The sequence below is a fragment of the Strix uralensis genome, chromosome Z (assembly GCF_047716275.1).
Source record: "Strix uralensis isolate ZFMK-TIS-50842 chromosome Z, bStrUra1, whole genome shotgun sequence".
Lineage (NCBI taxonomy): Eukaryota > Metazoa > Chordata > Aves > Strigiformes > Strigidae > Strix > Strix uralensis.
In genome coordinates this window covers 23778427-23799838 of record NC_134012.1, presented here as the reverse complement: position 1 = coordinate 23799838, position 21412 = coordinate 23778427, and the positions used below count along the sequence as shown (strand labels likewise).

Genomic DNA, 21412 nt, shown 5'->3' with positions numbered 1-21412 from the left:
TTAAAAATTGCGGTGAAAAGAACAGCCTTTTAACTGACATTTGAAAAATAATAGGGACATTGTTCCTTTCTTCTTCATTTTTAGCTACCAAAAAATGTATATGAAAATACTTCTTTTCTGTTACTTGTTTACTCTTCTAGAATCTTTCTCCTTCTCCCTACACCCTCCATCCTCTCTTGTTTTCTTAATAACCTCAAAATTTGGAAATAGTACCCTGCCCTCCTGCCCTAAAAGTAAAACAAAACAAATAAAAAACTGTGAGGCTTAACACAGTTTCTTATTTTTTATTAAAGATCCTTACCAACATAGCAAAACATTCTGAAAACAAAAATCCTAACCAACATGGACAAAAAAGATGTGTAGAAGTAGACAGGGTGGTTGTTTTGTTTTGCTTTGTTTAAAGCTGCCTTCACTAACTAAATGTCTATAGGGGCTGTCCCTTGCAGACTCTGCATGACCTAGTAAGTCACCTCATAGATGTCATTTCACCCGGGTGTGCTCCATGAGCACCCTGCCTGAAGGATTCCCACCTCACTGCATCACAGGCTTCAAGCTATACAAAAGAAAGACAGTGTAGGGAAACTAGGGGCTATTATTATTGCAGATTTCCAGCCTTTCCTTTACATTGCAAGTCACCAGCAAGAAACTGATCCGCTGCTGATACATCCCCTTGCCATTTCTGTACAATCGTAAAGAGCCGACATGGTGGGCTGATACAGCATTTCCTTGCCAAACTAAACTGAAGAGGGGTGCACAGCCCTGTAGCATGTTTCACTGGGGCCAGGAACACCCCAGCACTCACTAGGATGCATCCTGCTTAGCCCTCGCCTGCAACAAGCACTGTAGTTAAATGGGAGAACAGATAAACACAGGATGAATACAGTGTCCAGCTCAGCTACAGTTACTGTGCTTCATGAACTGTCACGATGTTTTCTATCAGAAGTGAGATGTGCACATGCACTTTTATATACAACTACCTTGAATGCACTTAAATATATGGTTTAAATGCTTTGTGGAAGGAAAGAGGGGATAGCCTAATGTGGTGAATTTAACACACCACTTTGGCAGCATCAGGTCATGGCATGAATAGGCTGTTCATCCCAGCTCCAGTTAGCACTGGGGCTTACCCTTGCCTTTGCTGGATAGAGCCTGTAGCAGACTTCCTCCCCTGGGCAAGGCTTAACAGCAGAACATGAGATGGGTATTGAAGGGATTTAATTGCATAGCTTGCAAGTCTTAGTAGGAGTTGCCCATGTATGTTCTCACCGGACATGTGGGAGTATAGATGTCTGGATTCTGTGTGATGGGATATTTCAAAACCAGCTGTAGTAATATAAGCAGTAATACATGGGCCTTTATGTGGTGACTGAAAACAAAAAAAAAGAGAGGTTTTGAAGAAAAGCAACAAGCTGAAGAGGACCAAATAAGCTACAGGACAGATGCCATACAAAAAATTAACTTGAAGCTGGAAGACTGAAAGAGTACCCCAGTTTAAGCTGGAACTGTTGCATTTCCCCCAGCTGTGAGCCAACCCCAACCCACTTAAAGATACTGTCTCACTTGGGATACAGCAATAAAACTTTCCCTTTTGGCCACAGAGACTACTGGAATTATATAATGTTCTGTGAGTTTTCTACACAACGAAGGACCTCTCTCACAGAGGCAAAGCTAAGCAAGAAGTGATTTTGACATGCTATCACAAGACAAGGAGGCTGGGCACCAGTAAGAGAAATGGGACCAGGAGGTAGAAACACTTTAGAAAGCTGCTTTGAAAAGCAGCCTGCAGCAAGTAACACATCCCAGAGCTGGAAATGGGATGGAGGTGGAGGATGTCTGGGAGAAGAGATGGGGGTGCCAGCAGAGAGGTAAAATGCCGGCTGGGTGGCACACAAAAGGGCAGTACAGGGGAAGCAGGGTGACCTCCAGACCTCTTTCCTCCAGGATGATGGTTTCCCTGTCTTGTAAACATGTGGTTATTAAACCAAAATTCTATGCTGCAAAATGCACTTCTGCTCCTCACAGCAGGACAGCAGCAGGATGCCAGAATCAGCCCCTGCCCAGCCCTCCAGCTGGCACAGTGGCAGTTCCTCTGCCGGGGCAGCCCTGTGCTCACCCTTGTAGTAGCACCCCATGGGACTGGACTGGAGGCAGTGGGGAGCTTCTTTGCCATTTATGAGAAAACAAAGCAGATGGGAGATCATACAAAAAAAAAAAAAAAAAAAAAAAAAAAGTAAGGAGGTTGCATGCAAACCCAAAGCCACACTTGAAATCAAGGCTATCCTCACGATACTGGCTCAGGCCTCCCCTCCCTTCCCTACCTGGCTCCCTCCCTATTTATAACACACCTGGGGTCTTCCGTCAGACTGTTTGTAAGGACGGCTTTGTCACTTTCCAGTGTCTTATGTCAATGCAGTGCTTTAATGTGCAATGCACGTGCAGGGTGGATGGACGCCTTCCCTCTCCCTCCCCACACCTATGCTCTTCACCACTGTTTGCAAAGGTCGCCCTGCAGCAGCAGCCTTTTGCAACATGTCATGTTATACCTCCATTCACAAGTGGCTGTGCCGTTCCCCCACGGTGTATGCCCTCCCTCCTCCTGCTGGCCCTGTCCTTTCCCTTAGCCAAAGTGCTTTAACTCAGGGCTGCAACCGCCTGCCTGCCTGCCTGCCTGCCTGCCGCAGCTCCCGCTCACGGCGCCATGTGCCACCGTCCTTCCCTCCCCGCTGTGCTGCTCGCTAAGGACATGCTGTGGCACAGCTGTCTGATCCTCTGCTGCAGTCATGCAGGTTTGGATTACTGTGCACGCTACTGATGTCGAGCTCCTGTCGTGACCCAGCGCCCCATAGGAGGAGCAAATGAGCTGAGACGTCAACGCAAAAATTATAGCCATGCGAGCGATCCCTGCACTCAGCTGCTCGGAGAGTGCATACATGGCTTGTGTGACAGCAACAGCACACAGAAGCAGCAATGAAATGCAGTTAGCAATACAGCTGGGAGACAGGCAGCGAGGCAGGCACTGGTCCAGTGACTAAAATGATCCTACCGTGAGCCAGCCTGCAGTGCCTCCAAAAGTGGCTGACTACTACACAGGATCTCGGCTTTCTTTGCAATTACTCCAGTTCCCCCTGGGTGACTGCAGTGTGTGCTCTGTTTTGGTTTTGTTTGCCTTTGTATTTTTTGGTTTGGTGGTTTTTTGTTTTTTGTTTTTGTTTTTGTTTTTTCTTTTTTCGCCACCCGTCTCCCTCTCTCTCCTCCCGTGTCCTTCTTTCCAGGATGGCGGAAGCAGAGTTGCACAAGGAAAGGCTCCAAGCCATAGCAGTAAGTCAGTCTCATTTTACTTGCTCTTTTGTCCATAGCTGCGGGTTGTGGAGGGAAGGGGGGATTCCGGCACCGTGGCTGGGAAGCACTCAGAGAGCCTGGCTTTCACGAAGTTGTGCGTGGAGTTCCCCGTTCGGGAAATGAGTGGTTAAAGTCTGCTTTGCAGGATTTGGCGGAGAAAGAGGGCTCTGAGGAAGAGCGTTGAGCTGACACGTGCAGAAAGAAAAATGTGAATGCACAGTGGCACGCTTAAAAGATTGATGATGAAGAAGAAAAGAAGGAATAAGTGGGGAGGAGGGGAGATTGCAGGAGAAAATCAGTACTCTGCTGAAAAGATATTTTCTCACAGTGGGAGCTTTAGCTTAGCTGATTAAGAAGTTAAACAAAATGATCTGCTGCAGGGTGGCTTTTACTGCAGAAAATAATTGTGATATTACTAATTTTTAAGACAATCCAATACAAACACTGCATTATCAAAATCATGTAATTATTTGATCTACTAGTTAAACTGTCACCTCAGCTCCATAGCTGAGCACATGCTTTCAGACAAATTCCCTGCTGAGCTGCATCCTGACAGGCGTAAAGTCTAGACAGGATTTTGCCCCATTTTAGTTAAAACTTTTCTTTTCACATTTAGTACCATAATTTGGAGTGAGCCATGGGCTTCAGCTGGTGCAGACCTCAGAGGAACATGGGCAGTGACACCTCGTGAGGATTGGGCCTGGCTGTTTAAAAACCATCATCATCCCGGCACACAGAAATTGCCAGCTCATCTTCCACACGGCACAGGCACTGTGTCAAAATGCCAGTGTTTCTGTGGGCACTGCCAGTCTGCCAGCCCCACACAGCCTGCCCTTGTTTGAGTGACACCCAGCTCTTCTTCTTCCCCAGGGCTGAAGTGTTGATGCAGCTGTGTGGGTCCCAGTCGGGTGGCACAGTCTGTGCCGGGGACCACACACCTGGAGGTTTGAAGGGTCTGACAGAAGACGGCAGAGCCCGCATGGGTTTTACGTTCCCTTCCCTGGTTCCCCCAGTGATCAACAGATGCTATATTTTACTGTAGCCAGCAGAGATTACAGATTTCCTTTGTAGTAAGAGGAATGGCTGCTGCTGCTGCTGCTGCTGCTGCCGCTGCTGCTGCTGCTGCTGCTGTTGCTGTTCCAAGCAGTTTTCTTTAAGTCCACTATTCCACTAATAGGACCACAGAGATTTAAAATAACCAGATGTAAAACAAATAGATTGGGGTTTTTTTCTTTAAAAAATCTTTCCTGAAAAAGAGCAAATGGTATCATTTGATTGATATGGGGGGAGTGATACTATAACTGTTTAATTTTCAGGCAGCAGAAAGTAGATGCATATTTTTAAGATGGTTCACAGTTTTCTGTCATCATAGGCATTGCCAAATCTCCAAATGGAAGAACTGGGAACATTCCCCTGGAGGCAACCCTCGCCACTGCCTCTGGTTTGGGACTCCTGTACGGCAGAGCCATACTGCAGAACTGCTCCACACATTGCTGCTCTGCATAGCTCTAAAAAACTTCCATCTCTACATTAAAAACATTATTTACATTATTGCTGCTTCTTTTGACCACTATATAACAGAAAACCAAGCAGCACCCATTTCCACTCCACATGATGTTCTTAAACCTTTCACCAAAGTAAATCAGATACTCTGCTTCTTGGTGCTTTGCATTTCAGACCAATGAGGCCATCATGGAAATAAAATGATCACCTGGTGTATTGCAGCTTTTTACAGTAGATTTATGCTGGTATGAGAGAAGGCCTTCAGAATCAGGATCTTCATTTTCTATATATATATTTTCTTTTTGGTTTCTATTTCTAGCCACAAATAAAACATAGTATAGCAATGTAGGCAGTGAATTAGCTTGAAAGAATTTTACTTCAGCATCAGAAATATTCAGCCTTCTTTTAAGCTTGAATGTGGTCCATGAACTGACTTGTTTGCTTACCGACTCTGCACAGCAAAAGGTTTTCCATATAAGCTTGTTAGACAACTTTTCTTCTGTGCTTGGGCTGCTGCAAATGTTTGTCAGAATGTAGAGAAGTTGATTTCTAGTGTAAGCTTTGCTCCATCAGGATGAGTGACATGGCACAAGTTAGGGAATTCTACCATCAGTTGGCTAAAATAAGGTCAGTCCTCAAAAGTTGCATGGCCTTTCTTAGAAGAAGAAAAAGGTAGCATTTCGGTTCATCTTGGTGTTCCCTCTATTTTAACAAGGTGCAACATCTCACTCAGATGAGCAGAAGCTTACACTAGCACTCTTCAATCAAGATGGTTGGATGCTAGGCATATAGGAAGAAATCCATTTACCACTGGGACTTCTACACACGGTTGTCTGTAGTTTGTGCTTGCTTCAGAGTCACCACGGCAAATGAGCTTGCCAGGAAGACAGGCAGAGTAAATTTTAAGTGTGCATCACTGAATATTTAAGGAAAGAAAATAAAATCCAAACATGTAAATATGAATATTTTCACCAGAAGGCTGACGCCTTTTGAAAAGTTTGATTTTGTACTTTGTTACTGTGACTAATCACAGTTCTAATATATGCCTGTCTGGTGCAAAGTGTCATGGGAAGAGGAAAAAGGGATCTAACTGTTAGGACATTAATCTAAACCTTGGTGAATATGAGCCAGCCACTTGTTTTGCCAGCAGCAAATACTGAGTCTCCCTCTGCATTCATTTTCCATCTGTAAACTGTGAATAATGGACTTTGCCCATGTGTCAAAGCTGTTAGGGATGCATGCAAGTTTGAGGAGAACTTGGATGCTATGGTTTACCAGGGCATGAAACAGCTAAGTAAGTCTTTAAAAAATAGAATGTGTGATTCTAAAAGAAAAGCAGGTTTAAATGTATATGTTTTAATACCATTATACATGCTTAAGCTGTGATTTTTAGACCTTTCTGATTCTGAAGTTCCTAAAATTCATAAACTGACTATAACAAGACTCAGACCATTGTGGTAGTCCGGTTTAAGAAGTGGGGACATGTGAGGCAGCTACTAAAAGTGGAACTCACTTTTCTCTACTTGGGAGGAAAACATAAACTCTGTGTCCTGGGGAGGTCCTATGATGGCCAGGAGTGATTGGTTTCCTGATTGTTCCTTGAGAAGAACTCAAATCAGATCTCCCCAGTTGGGTATCATGTGTGCCACAGACAGATATTGGTAAATCTTTCTGTCATGCCACACCACTCTTAACATCTGTTTGTGCCTGACCCTAAATCACCATAGCACCAATCTGCTGCTCTACTGCCGACGGAGCCAAGCGGTGCCAGCTCAGAACGCTGCAGGAAGATGCCTTGCAGAAGGCAAGCAAGAGGTTAAAAGAGGGGGCTGGACGCTGTCTTCTCTCAGAGCTTGTTCCTATAACATATTCAGTGCTTGCATCTGCTCTTTTCCTGAAGGGGGGGCAGTGGGTAAAATTTTGGGTGAAAAAGGAAGTATTTTTGTGGCTTTAAAAAATATGCCTGCTGCGAGTTGCTCAGAAGTTTGGAATGCAAACAGTCCTGGACAATGCAGGCTCCATGGCCAGGGGACAGGTGAGCTGAGTTAATTTATCACATTTTGGATAAATAAACTGTGTGGCTCCACAATTTCTTATACGTCCCTCTTCTCTGTGACTGCAGAGATCACCACCAGATAGTGATCTAAACATAGACAAACATTTGCAAAATGTAAATATTTTCCGTCGCTTAGCTAGCACTCATAAAGCCGGGAAGCGGAGGTGTTGAGTATGTATCGGTGCATCTGGGGTACAAATGCACATATGATGCAGTGAATATGCGTTACCCATATATCAGGTGAATTAAAGGCAATCATTGAGGGACAGAACTGAGGAGAAATTGTCCACTAGAGCAACAACCAACACAGGAGCTGGAGAAGGTTTTCAGGTTTAAGGAGAGGTCCAGCCTGCAGATGCAAGTGGGAAGCTACTAAAATGTACTGATTTCTTAGCAAGTAAAAGCAACAGTAACAATGGTTACAGCTTACCAGTGCCCAGCTCTGAGAACCAGTAGCTCAGTGAAGCATTAAAGAAAGGTAATTACTGACATTCAAGTAACCATGTCAAAGATACCTCCTGTCGAACAAGACCATTCTTGCCTTTTCAATGAGACTACGAGTTTGTTGAACTGGATCTAACATCACCTAAATGTCATTAGGTGTTTGACATAGTATGGCAGGACACTGTTGTTTAAAAATAGCCCCCTTCTGTATCAGTGGGGCCTGCCTTAGGTGGATTAAGGACTGACTAACAGACAGGTCACAAAAAGTTGCTGTTAGTGAGGGAGACTGATGAACAGAGCCTTGTTCCTGGAGAGCAAAGACAGGGGAGAGTTTATAGGAAGCAGCTTTTCAAGGCTTTAAGGTGTTCTCTATTGGTACTTTGATGTAAATGAAAAATCAAAATTGATAGTATGCAACTAATATAAACCATGGTGGAGGAGTAATTACAATGACAAAAAGCAGTCCTGCAGAGCAAGTTGGATTATTTGGTAAATGGAGTCCTCCATTTAAAGTCCTTCACACATTCATACAGCTCGTGTTAATGAGGCCAATACAGAGTCCAAATATAAGGGAGTACAGGGCCAGCACCACAGAAGAGGAGACTGCAGTCTGAGCAGTGCTGCCTTTTGCAAGGGACTAGAACTAGTGTGGGAGATAATTCAGCAGGGATGAGGAGGGGATCCTTGTCCTGCAAAGGATATTAGTTTCACACCAGTTAAACCTATACCAGGTGATGTTTTAGAGTCCTCCCAAAGGGCAGGCAGGTCCATATATGTTTACATATAGCGTTGCACTAATTGTTTGACAGGTCTTTGAGAATAGTAATACAATTATCTTTTGGAAGGATAGTACCGGTATAGTTTCAGTATCGCAATTGTTGGTAACCTAGGCATTCTATGTTTCTGGGTTGGACACTCAGCAACTGCAGTGAGCATCATGTGGTGTCCATAAATTTCTGAAAATTTATTGACAGAAAAGCCAGTATCTCTCTCTTTTTTTTTTTTTTTCCCCCCATTTGCCTATTGTCTATTACCCCCTAAATTTAAAACTCATGAGTAGTAGATCTCATGCCCAAGGTCATTTTCCTGTAACACTTCTTCACAATTTTTGTGAATCCTTCCAGAGAACATTGTTGATAAAAATTACAATCTCTGGTGTTGGGGGTTACATAGAAAGAAAATTCATTTCATCAACAGTTTACTGTTGCTTTGATGACTTTACACACTAGTTTCCTATGCCTTCTTTTAGGAAGTAATGTTTTTGTCCTTAAAGGTAAGCACATGATCGAATCTGTCTGAATTCAATTGTTTTCAGACCTAAAGCCTACAGAAAAAAAAGGACAGCAAGATATGGAAAGAATTAACCCGCTGGGACTTTTCTGCTTGGAAAATAGGTGAATGAGAAGAATCTGCAGAAATCTATAAGGTCATGAGTGTTATGGAGAGAGAAGATAACACCTTTTGGCACAAGAATTAGTAGGTGTCTAAGGAGAGTAGCAATTGTGGATAAAACAAACCCAAAGAGATGTTCTTCCTAAAATGAATTATTAAGCTGTTGAGCCCCTTTTTCCAGGATGTGGTGAATGCTCAGAGTGCACCCAGTCTGGAGGAGAACCCAGGCATTCTTATGAAAGTGGAATCCATGAAGGACTTTCTCATTAGATAGAAGTAATTTTTGAGGTACAAGTTACTAGAGTGTGACAGAGAAGTTTTACATGTATTTGCCATGCTCCTGAAGTCTTCTGCTTTAGGCACTATCCTAGAATGGAGCATGGGCTGAATGGTCTGAGAAAGTACAACCATCCTGTGTACTCAAACACATTCCTGGAGTAACCATGTCTTTAAGTGTTTTCACGAGTTTCAGCACTAAAGAAAGCCCCTCTTGCAATTAATTTTGAAGCTTATTTGAATATTGCTGCTACATAGTTTAATCCAATGTTTCCATTCCCATTTTCCTCTCATTATCCTATTTGCAATTGTATTTAAGGCTCCGATTAATCAGAACCATTCCTCTGCCATCTTGTTCCTCATCAGTCCTAACATCCATATGCCTGAAATAGAAAATCTTCCTGTAGCTGTAGCTATCCTCCCTTTATATTCTGAGCTGAAAAAACTTGAGAGCTAGTGAAACCTTAACAGATTTCCAGAGTGCTCTATGGTGAGAAACACCTGGTGGGGTTAGGAAGAGTCTGTATCCTGCTGCAAATGTTTCCAGGAGTGGGTTTAGTATCTGTAAACTAGGGATTATCACAAACTAAATCTAAATGAGATCTATATTTGGAGCACGATATGAACCTGTGAGGTTCCTGTGAATCTAAGTGGAAATCAGCCGTGGGAGAAGAAGTGTTATGTTTGCATTTGCTGTAAAGGATGAAGAGAGGTTTCGCTGCACACAAATCTGCAGCTCTACCCTGGGCTGCAGCAATATCATGAGTCAGCTTCATGGCAGACCATGCACAGAGAAACCTGTGCAAGCACAGTTGTATCTCGTCTTGACTTCTGGAGCATATAAAACACTGGGAGTTAAAGCACGGTGTAAGAAATGTTATGGCCTTTGCCCATTCTAAACCAAAAGCCAAAGGAGAATGCCTATAATGTCTGGAAACTAGAATTACTGTCTCAGGTTTTATCTGTATTTTAGCTTTAGGAATGTTTACATGACAGCAAGAAAAGCGGAAATATGATGAAAAAATATTGCTGTCAAGGTATCAGTGAAAACTAGGAACAAATAGAAACCAGAAACCAACTTACTCTTGAGAAATTTCTAGACAGTCTCCAGACTTACCCAAACTCAACTGTTTAAATTTAGAATTGTTTCCACAGCACATTCCTCGCCCTTAACACATCACCAACATCTCTTGAGCACAGACAAGGAGCTGAGATACTGGATTTCATTTTGTGCCTTTCAAATTAAGTTTTGCAAAAGAAGTTGAAAATTGGTGAAAATTTTTTGTGATTTTGTTGCTGTTGTTAAGTCTCTGGTAAAATAGTTGTGAAAGGTTTAGATTTTCGGAAACTATTGAACAGCTGTAGTCTGGAGTGTAACTTTAAGGACAGACGCCGCACACTGCGGTAGCAGTGGCGTAGATGTTCATGTGAAGTCAGAGGAGAGACTTTGGGATTTACATGCTGTGCTAAGAGTGATGGATAGCTGGGATGGGGGGCGGGGGGGGGTGGGGCTGGAAGGGGGCGCTCAGTCTTTCCTTGAGCACTCTTGCTCTTCCACGTATATAAGTCCTTAACTGCTTTACAAATACTGTTTTATTCTCATACAGAATGAAGTGTATTCTTTCCTCAGCTGAATCCTTGCAAAGCACAGTCACCAGCAAGATGGTTGGTCTGCAGCATGTATTGGAAAGGCACTGGACTGTGCATGTGCAGTAAATTATGAGGACTCACAGCAGTAATACTTAGCTTCTGAGCCTCTTTGTGAGTGGGTCCCGAGGAACTTTGCAAAGATTTCAGTGTATTTGTTTATTGATGGGGGAAATGAAGCTCGAGCAAGGGTTTTGTTTGCCTGTTTCGCCAGCAAAACCAACAGAGCCTTGAATTCAATCCATTCTTCCTTATTTAGGCAGGATGGCATTGAAATGTGATCTTAAACCTTGCCCTCTCTCGAGTGGCACATGAGCACGTGCTGATTCTGCATGTGCTGAGGCACTGTTTGGGTTGAGGGTGCCTTTCAGGAGCTGGAGTCGGGAGCTCAGGGATGCTACACCTGCCCTGGTTCTAATTTGCCTAGCATAGAAAAGCCTTTTATGTTGCAAGTTCTGATCTGAGAAAGCCAAATGCTTGCAAGGGTTAACATCACCCGACAAGTCCAGTGGCAGTGAAATGGGTATGGCCTTTTGGCAGTTGCACACCAGACCTGTGTAGCTCTTGACACACAGATGCTTTTTGTTACTTAGCTGACTTGCAGTGAGGTTAGGCGCTGGAGGCGTGTAAAGCTTTCTTCCTCTTCGCCAGTAAAAACAAACGTTCTCTGTGCAGAAAAAAAGGCCAACAACCACTGCAGTTTGGGGAGCTCTTTTTGGAAGGAGACAGACCTGCTCTTATCTGTGAGTTGCTGCCCTTTCTAGACGACGCAGAGCTCAGGTTGTTGATTTAGGCGGTGCTCTGATTATTTTAATTTGAGCTGCCAGCATCATTTGTCAGGTTCCACAGACAACAGTTAGCAGGGTGGGGCTCAGCCCCTCTGCAGTGCCTAATAATAGCAGTTACTGACAATCAGCTGCAGATTTGGACCAGCAGAGGTGTGCTCAGATTTTTAAAAATACCTTCCCTGAAAGTAAGCCCTCAGTTTACCAACAGAGGGCTAAATAAAAGGTGCTTTCCAGCCTTTTGGGGGGACACATCATTGTCAGCTCCTCTGCTTCAGCCATGTTCTTTTGCCATGCTGAGTTATAAGCAGCACTGCAGCAGAAGGAAGTAACCTGGGCAGGTAATGGCTAAGGAGTCCCTATTAAGAGATTGAAAACTGCAGACAGAAATTAGAAGCCAGTATGCCATGTAATTTATTGCTAGAAGAGGAAGAGTTGAGCAGCCCATAATGCTTGGTGCAGAGAGTCACACAGCTGCAGCCTCTTTATGGCAGCAGCAGGAGTGAGTGCAGAGCTGAGATTACTTGGGAGCGGATAACGAAGCGAAATGCAAGTGTCTGGCTATTAACCAGCTGAGTGCTGCATGCTGCAGTACCAGCATCAGACTGACTGGTCTTCCCCAGTGGGCTTCCCAGATGGGAAGGGGTTGGAGTACACACACATGCACACACACACTTGTTAACCTTTCATGGAACAGGTCCGCTGCACCATGTGTCAGGTCCTTGGAAAAACTCCCACTGACATCCATGGGTTTTAAAGGATCTGTAGTCATCCAACTGTTTCCCGTTTGGAGCATAAAGCAAGCATTTGGCATCCAAGGTGTCACTAAATTTACAATAACTGCAGCACAGGGAACTGGATTGTCTCATACACTGGCTTTGGTACAAAAGCACTATCTTGGATGTGTTGGCAAGTTCTGGCAGCTCTGTGCAGATAGTATAGTGTTTGGGAGTTAATCCCTTATCTATTTTGAATTCCTACCTACATTGACATAAAAAGTAAGGGTCAGTTGTTAATCATTTATTTGTTCTTAATAAATACAAGCATATGCAAGCACTCGCTGCACTTTAGAGAAGTAGGCTCCAGCAGAAGGCTGATTCATTTTCTGGCATTTTAAGCTGCATCTTTAAGACCACTCCTTGTGGCAGGAAAAACTGCTGAATTAGGAATGTCCATAAACTCATCCCAGCATCCTGGTGAATTTAGTAAATTGTTCTGGTTAAGGAATTATCTTCTAACCAGACAGGAAAAAAAAAAAATCTTCAGATTTTAAAAAATGAAATCAAGAACAGTCTAAACACAACATCATTAAGACCTGTGTCTCTGTATCAGTTAGACCTGAGAAATATCAGTTCCTTGTGCTAAGTTCACACTTGTTATTGCCGAAGTTTCAAAAGTTCAAAATTTAGACTGAAATCCGTATAGGAGACCTGAAACTGCTCTGTGAAATAGAGGCCTGTTCATACTTTTGATGCTTTTCATTATCAGCTTCCTGATCTCCGGAGGAAAAATAATAGAATCTGACTGGTTTACATGCATTCTTGTCCTTATCATGTGTGACATTACATACAATGCTGAGCAAAGGTTTTGATGAGATTGATGTGACACTGAACAGTGCAGGCCTCTTCCTCTGTGAATTTCTCAGCAATTCACAGGACTGAATGTCCCACAGAGGAGTTGTTCCAGAATCAATAAAGTTTCCAATATAGACAACTCTTTACATCAATGATGATTTTTTTTTACAGGCTTTTAAAACAGTATAATAATTCATAATTAAGGACACAAGGTGTCTTTTAAAGATTATTCCACTGCTGAGAAGGAGGGGACGGACAACCCTGCTGAACTGGAGAAGTCTGGTAGGAGTTTCGTTTTACAACGCTTCCACAAATCTCAGAGCACTGGGAAGAATTCCCCTCTGCATTTGCCCCCTGACTCTTGGAAGAGCACTGCACCGTCCTTCCTTGCCTGAGAACACACAGCTCATGAAAACGGTCCTGAAAAGCAGATATAAGGAAGCAAGACTGGTCTTTTGGTGATCCAAGTACCTACAGCTCCTGTTTCTACTTCATGTTGATCTGTGACATTGTAGGGCAAACCACCATCCTCACGTGGAGACATAAGAGAACAAAAATAGTCTTTGGTCTCCATAGTCTTTGAAAACACATGTTCCTTGGTGAAATAAATCCAATTTACATTGATGTGGATAACATTGACGATGTGATTGTGAGCAAGTCATAGGTGTCTGGTTGCAAGGCAGTAAGGTCCAAAAATATTAGGTGGCCCTGGTTATATATTGTGACTATCTGTATGGATTGGAGAGTGGTTTAATTAAGCTCCATCCATGTGCCACTGAAGGCAGAAGTGGTATCAGACTGTGTGCTTCTATGAGCTGCTGTGACACTGGTGAGCTCACCAACAACAAAGCCATACCTGCAGGACCTGCTGCATGGTTCATCTTTCCGGCTGCAAGTGGCACACTGAGCTGGAGGAGATTTCAGTGAGGAGAAGGTACACATGGTTTCTCATTGGCATTGTTGTGTTGATCACGTCTCTGCCTACGTGAAGCTGACAGGTGCAAAAGTGGCTGGAGAACTGAAACAAGAATATATATATATATATATATATATACACACACACACACTAGCAATTGGCTGTCAGAGTGGAAACCTGTACCAAAGAGTGTCCAGCCTGGGTCTGACCTTGTTCCAGTTCTAGATAGCATTTCATGAACCCGTATCAGATAATGCAGCGCAACCACTGTATCTGTAACCTGGGCTTCACTGGAAAGGGCTGTGGATGCATGCATGAAAAAGAGAGTTTAAAATAGTACTGGCAGATTATTAGCGTTTTTCACATGTTGTCTTCAAAACAAATGAAGGATTCTTAACACCTAGTACTAATCAATTGCTAGATAGCATCTCTAAAGAAAAGGTTATAGTGGATAATTCAGTGAACATTACTCAGCTGTCTCATCTGTCATGGAAAAGGCAGACAGGCTGGTAGATATAGACAGCAATGCTGCCTATAAGGCATATGAAATGGTGCTCTGGTCAGAGCCATGATGGATGTTAGTCTCCAAGAATGACAGGGGCCAGATAGAGAAGAGTCCAGGAGAGCCAGGAATGATCAGAAGTGGAGGAAAAACAGTTCTGAGGGAATACAGAATAAGTCAGAGTTATCTGGCTTTGTGAAGAAAATACTGAGGTTTAGCTGACCTTGTTTAAGGGTAGGAAAAACTTTTCCTATTCCTCCTAGGGTGGGTCCCCAGTATTTTTGTTATCAGATGTTGCTCAGTCACACGGTAATAAGTAGCTTACATATAAAGGGTTCTTCTGCAGCCAGTCAGTTTTCTTGCAATGCCAAGCACAATGCTTTCCTGAGACTTGGCAGGTGACAGATATATGGATGCTTGGAGACCCAGGAAAACAATTTAATCCAACCTCAGCGAAAGAATCTGAAGCTGGGTTGCTTTACTTTGCATTTTGGATAGGCTAGTGCATGGGTAGTCAGCCACTGTAGTCTGTAGTTCAGATATGTTGGGTAACATGATCACATCTGAGTACATAAAATTACCCCTTTTGTTGAATTTAGACCACCAGTCCCTAAACTCTTCTCCCGCAGTAAGACCCTATCCTGCTCCCAACAAAGTTAATAGGAATTTTGTTGATAGTTTCAGTGGTGATCAGGAACAGAACCATACTATTCCCATAAGTGTTCACAGTATTTCTGACTCTTTATCATCATAAAAAGCGCCAGATATGTGTCAGATCACACTTCTAAATCAGACTTCCCAGTACAACCTGGCTGAGGGTAGATAAAGTGGGATTCACCATTACTCTAAACTTGAGAGGTGCATGCTTTGCCACTTGTCACATACTCTTTAGCAGTAGTACAGAGGCACAGTTAGAACGTGACTAAACTCACCTAGCGAAAGTTCAAACTTTCATGTAAAAAAATTACTAGATTTTGAAGTCCACATTTTCTTGTTCACCCACAGGAGACAGCCAGTTTTGAGAACCTGGGTCTCTTAACAGCCACTGCTCTTGGCTACTTCTCTTGTATGTTACGAAGAGTCCAGGTATTTAATAACCATTGCTGGAATAAGCTTCACAGAGTCACAGAATCACAGAATCATCTAGGTTGGAAAAGACCTTGAAGATCATCCAGTCCAACCATTAACCTAACATTGACAATTCCCAACTGCACCATATCCCTAAGCGCTATGTTGATCCTACTCTTGAACACCTCCAGGGACGGGGACTCCACCACCTCCCTGGGCAGCCCATTCCAACACCTAACAACCCGTTCTGTAAAGAAATACTTCCTAATATCTAGTCTAAACCTTCCCTGGTGCAACTTGAGGCCATTCCCTCTTGTCCTATCACTTATTACTTGGTTAAAGAGACTCATCCCCAGCTCTCTGCAACCTCCTTTCAGGGAGTTGTAGAGGGCGATGAGGTCTCCCCTCAGCCTCCTCTTCTCCAGACTAAACAACCCCAGTTCCCTCAGCCGCTCCTCGTACGACATGTGCTCCAGACCCTGCACCAGCTTCGTTGCCCTTCTCTGGACATGCTCAAGTAATTCAATGTCCTTTTTGTAGTGAGGGGCCCAAAACTGAACACAGTCATCGAGGTGTGGCTGAGTACAGGGGTAAGATCACTTCCCTGTTCCTGTTTTACCTGTGCTTTGTAAAGAGGTGCTTTTCCATTGAATCTTCCTTCCAACAGAAGGTTTTTCTCTTGCTAGAAATGTTACCAACAGGAAACAAACAAAAATGATGGTAACAGCCTTGTTTTCTCAGTAAGATGAAGGGGGGGGAAAAAGGAAGAAAAAAAAAAGAAAAAAAGAGGAGGTATTTTCAGTTCCAGGGAAATCATGTTAGTGGTTTCTTTGTTGATCCTGGAAGGTGTGAAACTGTGAAGGCTTAGCAAACTGAAATTTCCCTAATGCTGTAACTTAAATTCAAAGGGGATGAGACCCTCACCCTTCAGCTAGCACAAAATGATGCTAGCAGAAGCAAATCAAGACAACACTGTCATTGAATTTCATTGTTTTTCTCTTTGTCCCACCTAACTTGTTTTTGAGTTGCCTTTGCAAATCAATACAATACTGCACTGAAACTTTGGAGCAGACCCTTAGCACATATTTGGGGGCTGGAAAATCAATCACACATAATCTACAGTGCAAATAAATTGTCAAAGGCCTCTAGAAAGCTCATCCTCAGGCAGGTGATTCCTTTGTGGCTGCATTTTGACCTGTATGTGCAGAAAGCCTTTCAGCATGCATTAAGGTAGGGCAACAGGTGATCAGAATATAGCACAGCCTTACAGATTTGTCTCTCTCTCTTTCTATGTTTTAAGGCAATTCACATCATATTTAAGAAACTGATCAGAGAGAGCTTTCACTGTTGGTGTGCACTCCATTTCAGGCAGTTTCTCTTTTTTTAGCAGAATTTTTTAACTTAATAAACCCTCACTTAAACCACACAATGGACACCTGGTTTGCTTGTGGATATATTGCTGAAGCATTAGATGTTTCCATACACGATCCAGAATTGCAGATATTGGGTACTTACTAGAGTGCAAAGGTGGTGAAGCTGGTGACAGCCTTTTACTGTGTTGTAGCAGAAATTACCTCCTGAGTTTTAAACTTACAATTGTCACATTGGGCTGTGATTTAACAACTTAAATCCTTCTTTTTAGACCAGTTTTGCCCCTTTAAAAAACAAAGCAAAAAACTATTTTGGCTAATTGATAAATGTCAGCAGTGGTTTTGGTTGGTCCAAGAGTTGGGATTTTTTTTACTGTGAAGTGCATCACTTTCTGAAGAGTGACTGTGTAAACGGTATTCAGCAATTCAAGCTGTATTGTCTTTCAAAGATTACCATAGCATATTCCATCCTCAAAATGCTGGAAATGTTTCCTTGGCTAAAAGGCACCGAAAGAATAATTACAATCCTTTAGGGCATGTCTAAGTCATACACCGAAGTACCTACATCTGTACAAAGATGCACATCTGGCTTTTGGGTCTGATAGGTATCCAAAACAAGTCCTCATTGGGGCAAATCAGATATTTATTGAAATGGATGTACAACAGATACCAAAGGTAATGGAAGCAAGCTGGTAACTTGCTCCAAGTTCAGCACAGAACAGTTAGGTTGAGCACAACTGCGTCTGCACAGTGCTGTGGTGTATGGCATCTGTAACTCCCCATCTAACTCAAAAATACATGCCAAAGAGCCTTACTCTTTAAACTCATCATGAAGTCTAAACTTCTGTTTCAGAAAGGAGGTGATGCAGTTGTTTATTATTCTTGTTAGTGTCCTTATTCAGTCATTTTTTTCCAAACAACCACCATCGCAAACTTTAATATTTTTTTTGTCCATTGCTCTGATGAGGACTAGCTATCTCCCCACTTTTTTCCTGACACATAGTAAGAGCAAAATTGTCAGAAGTATCCACTAACCCTTAACACTCAGCATGGGACCTTTTCAAAGCCTGCATTCTTCAGAAAATAGGTGGTTGTGTAGTGTTTCATATATCCAGAATACCTCTTGTATTAATAATGTCAAAGACATTGTGAAACTTCAGTGCATCTGACTTTTACATCTGCTAGACATCCAAAGTAAATCTGTGGCAAATCAAATGTTTATTGAAATGCTTTAGCCTGAAGAAACTTAGAGCATTTTGTAGGAGAAAAATAGTTTTTCCTGTGGCAGGTGACCAGATTCACAAGTGGCAAATTGAAGAAAAGCACACAGTTTGTGATAGGGGAAAATTGCACTTACTCACCCTTTGACACTTATTGCATCACTGGTCTTTGTGCTTTTAAAATTCAATCAATCAATATTCATTTGTTTGGTTTTTTCTCCCATGAAACATAGATAAAAGGCAGAAGGAGAGAAACCAAATCTACTCAGTAGTAAGGCATGCTATTGGAGACCACAATGTGGGTCATGCAAAAAAAAAAAAAAAGCACAGAAATACCTTCTATAATATATTTAGTTTTGCTTTTGTCACTGAATCATTCTGTAGGATTTTTCATGCCACTTAAACTTGCATTCCCATCTTTCCTTACAAAATGTGGATTTTGATACTTAGTGTTCCACAGAAACAATGTGAAAACCATTTATGTCAAGTTGGAATGGCGCTTTAAAGATGGGACTTCAGACACAAGTGCTTCCCAGAGCTTTATTATCCCGTCTCCAGCAGTTGATGAAATTTGATGCTACAAGGGAAGCAAAGGGAAACCCTGTCATGTACCTTCTGAATAGTTTCAGGGTAGTTTTCTTTCTGTTTTGGCAATAGAGAACATGAATCTCTATTGTTCATTACTGGCATTAGAGCAGTGCCAGCTGAGGTCTAAGCCCCATTGTGCTAGCACAACAGCGAACATGTGCCCAACATCAGCCTCCAACAGAGGAGAGAATAGGAAAGATGATAAATGAGCACAGAAAGGTGAAATCATTCATCCGAGGATGTTCAATGAGCTGAACCCTGTAGTTACCTTGTCTGACTGTGACATTGGCAGGCTACACGCTGAACCTCACTGCTTGTGTCCACATTAACTGCTGTGGTCAGAGGCTCCCACCCTGCACTTAAACCCACAGTCCAGTGACCTGCTGCTGTTACAGGTGTAGAAAGACCCTATGTGAGCACAGGGTTCTTGTCTCATGTGTGTTCCTCCCTGAAGGATGCTCTGACTCTTTGGTGGCCCAAACTCTTCACCACCTCCATAAACCACGCCATCAAGGCCTTCAGCAGAGCATCTTCTGTAGAGCTTTCATGCATTTTGGTTAGCTGGCATCAGTAGACTTTATCTTCCAACATGTGCTGAAGTGCTGATCCTCGGCACTGTTGCATATATTCTGTGACTACAGCGTGTGCAATCAATTACCCCATTGTGTTTCTTTTTTACTGCCTTCCTGCATGTGAGCAGCCTCACCAAAAATGCAATTTCAGAGATCCTTCAGAGGTGTCTTGGGACCAGAATTTGCATTAAGCATCTGCCTGCTGACTCCAGTACAGAGGCATCTGAAGTCAGGGAAGGAACCTGGATCCACCCCTGCTGAACTGGTGGTTCCCATGTTCATGATCATTGCTATTGGTCACCTGGTCTAATTCAGAGGGTATAGGGGCAGGTTTTGTTAGTACCTTTGCAATGACAGACAGAGAGAGTTTAGAAGCTGTCACACAGAATATATAGTACAGCATTGTCCCTGTGAATACCTCATGCTTCTTTATTTCTAGGGAAGAAAAACAAGAACATCTCTTCACAGTCTAGCATGACCTAGGAAATAAATAGATTACATTTCCTTCTCTGCAGCTACACCATCTATGGACATAGCTTGATTTCCCTCCCTTTCTATTTTAATTCACAAACACATCCGGAGATACTGTTCCTGGGCAAGTAATAACACTTAGAAAGAAAAAATAATTTATGCTGTGAGTAAAGATTGGCTTAAGGAAGGAGAAGCATAGATGGAAATATTTTCAGATGTACAGAACTGTTCTGTCCAAGTCATTACAAATCACATAACTGTGACATGTATTTTCAAAACCCTAGCAGTGGAATGGATCATTTTTGCCTCTGCCTTTCAAGCTGTGATCTTGGACAGGTGGTGGGAAATTCTGAGTTTTTTAAGGCTGTTAAGATTCAGAGAGGAAAACCAAAAAGGTGAAGGCATTGGTGCCAGTTTCTTAGCATGCCTCTTGGAAGGAAGAGAGCCCTTTTCCACCACTGGCAGTTATCAGGACTGCCAGCCAGCTAGTTGCTCAACAATGATGCATCCTCGTGACAAGCAATGATAAAAGAATCACGTTTTATTAGTATGTACATCTTCTCTGTATGCCAGTTGTTCAGCACAGGACTGCAGGAAAAATTATTATAGGAGACTTTGACTTGGCAAAAGTTACATAGGATGTATTGGAAAATAAGATATTTTTCTATCTCTTTCTGTTATAGAGGCTTTCTTGTAAATGGGGGATAGGTTACTTGCCATTCCCACTGAATGCTCCATGTGGGCCAAGACATGCTGTTAACAGTTTATTTAGAAAAGAATTTCTAAACCTTCTCCCTTTTTAAAGAATCCATGCAGATTTAATATTTTGGCCTCTATCTGACATATCATTATCAAGCACCAGAGGTTAAACTGTTTGTGAATGTGACTGAACTTGCGTTTGTTTCATTATCAAACTGACTTGATCACATTTTTTTAAACTTTTTTCTTTACTTCTGACACTGATATGCCTTTGAACTAAGCAACGTAGCAATCCTATGCTGTGTTCTAGCATGGCAACTGGCCATAGGGGAGACAAGTAAAGTCATCTCTTGAAAGTATTTCCTGATAGTTCGAGTGTATCAAAGGTTGTCATATTTGGGTGGCAGTCAGGGCTCAGCTTGATGCAGCATAGAAAACACTGAGCAGCAACGTACAGTGACCAGAAGATACTTTACTATGGAAAAATCCATTGTTCAGCACCATGCTATCTTTCTCTTTAAGGATTTTCTCCTTCCCCTTGCTAAGAAAACTGAGGAGCTTGTACAGCTGCTGTTTCATCCTCAGCATGTGTGTACTTGCACGTTTTTAATATCACTCCTTACTGTTTGTCATGTTTCTTTTCTTCCCCCATGACCAACCTGGCTTGCAGTTTTTCTGCAGAATGAAAAATCTTGACCAGATTTGCAGAAGAATTCAGCATGCAGCATACAATAGGAAAAGGTTTTAATGAAAGATGCAACCTTGAAAATACAGAGTATGTTGTGTGTGTCCCCCCGCCTTACCGTTTCTGTATGCAATGGGTTATATTTCACTAAATGTAGTGAATATGTCTACGATAAAATCCTGGTGGGTGGATCCCATCTGTTTGCCACACTATAAGAAAACATTTTAGAAACTTAAAGGAAAAGAAAGTCATAAATGTACCCATCCTTACATCCCATCCAGGCTTCTCATTTCCTTGTCCTGTTT

At 42.6% G+C, this 21412-nt stretch overlaps 1 protein-coding gene across 4 annotated transcripts in view; it reads left to right on the top strand.

Moving 5' to 3' along the window:
- Nucleotides 1-2876: 2876 nt before the first annotated feature.
- The window catches only part of PALM2AKAP2 (PALM2 and AKAP2 fusion), a 271234-nt gene continuing 252698 nt past the window's right edge, over nucleotides 2877-21412 (top strand). For all 4 annotated transcript variants that reach the window (XM_074855287.1, XM_074855286.1, XM_074855285.1 and 1 more), the window contains exon 1: nucleotides 2877-3318. In XM_074855287.1, coding sequence (XP_074711388.1) covers nucleotides 3274-3318 — 45 coding nt within the window. In that variant the 5' untranslated portion in view covers nucleotides 2877-3273. The remainder of the gene's footprint in view (nucleotides 3319-21412) is intronic.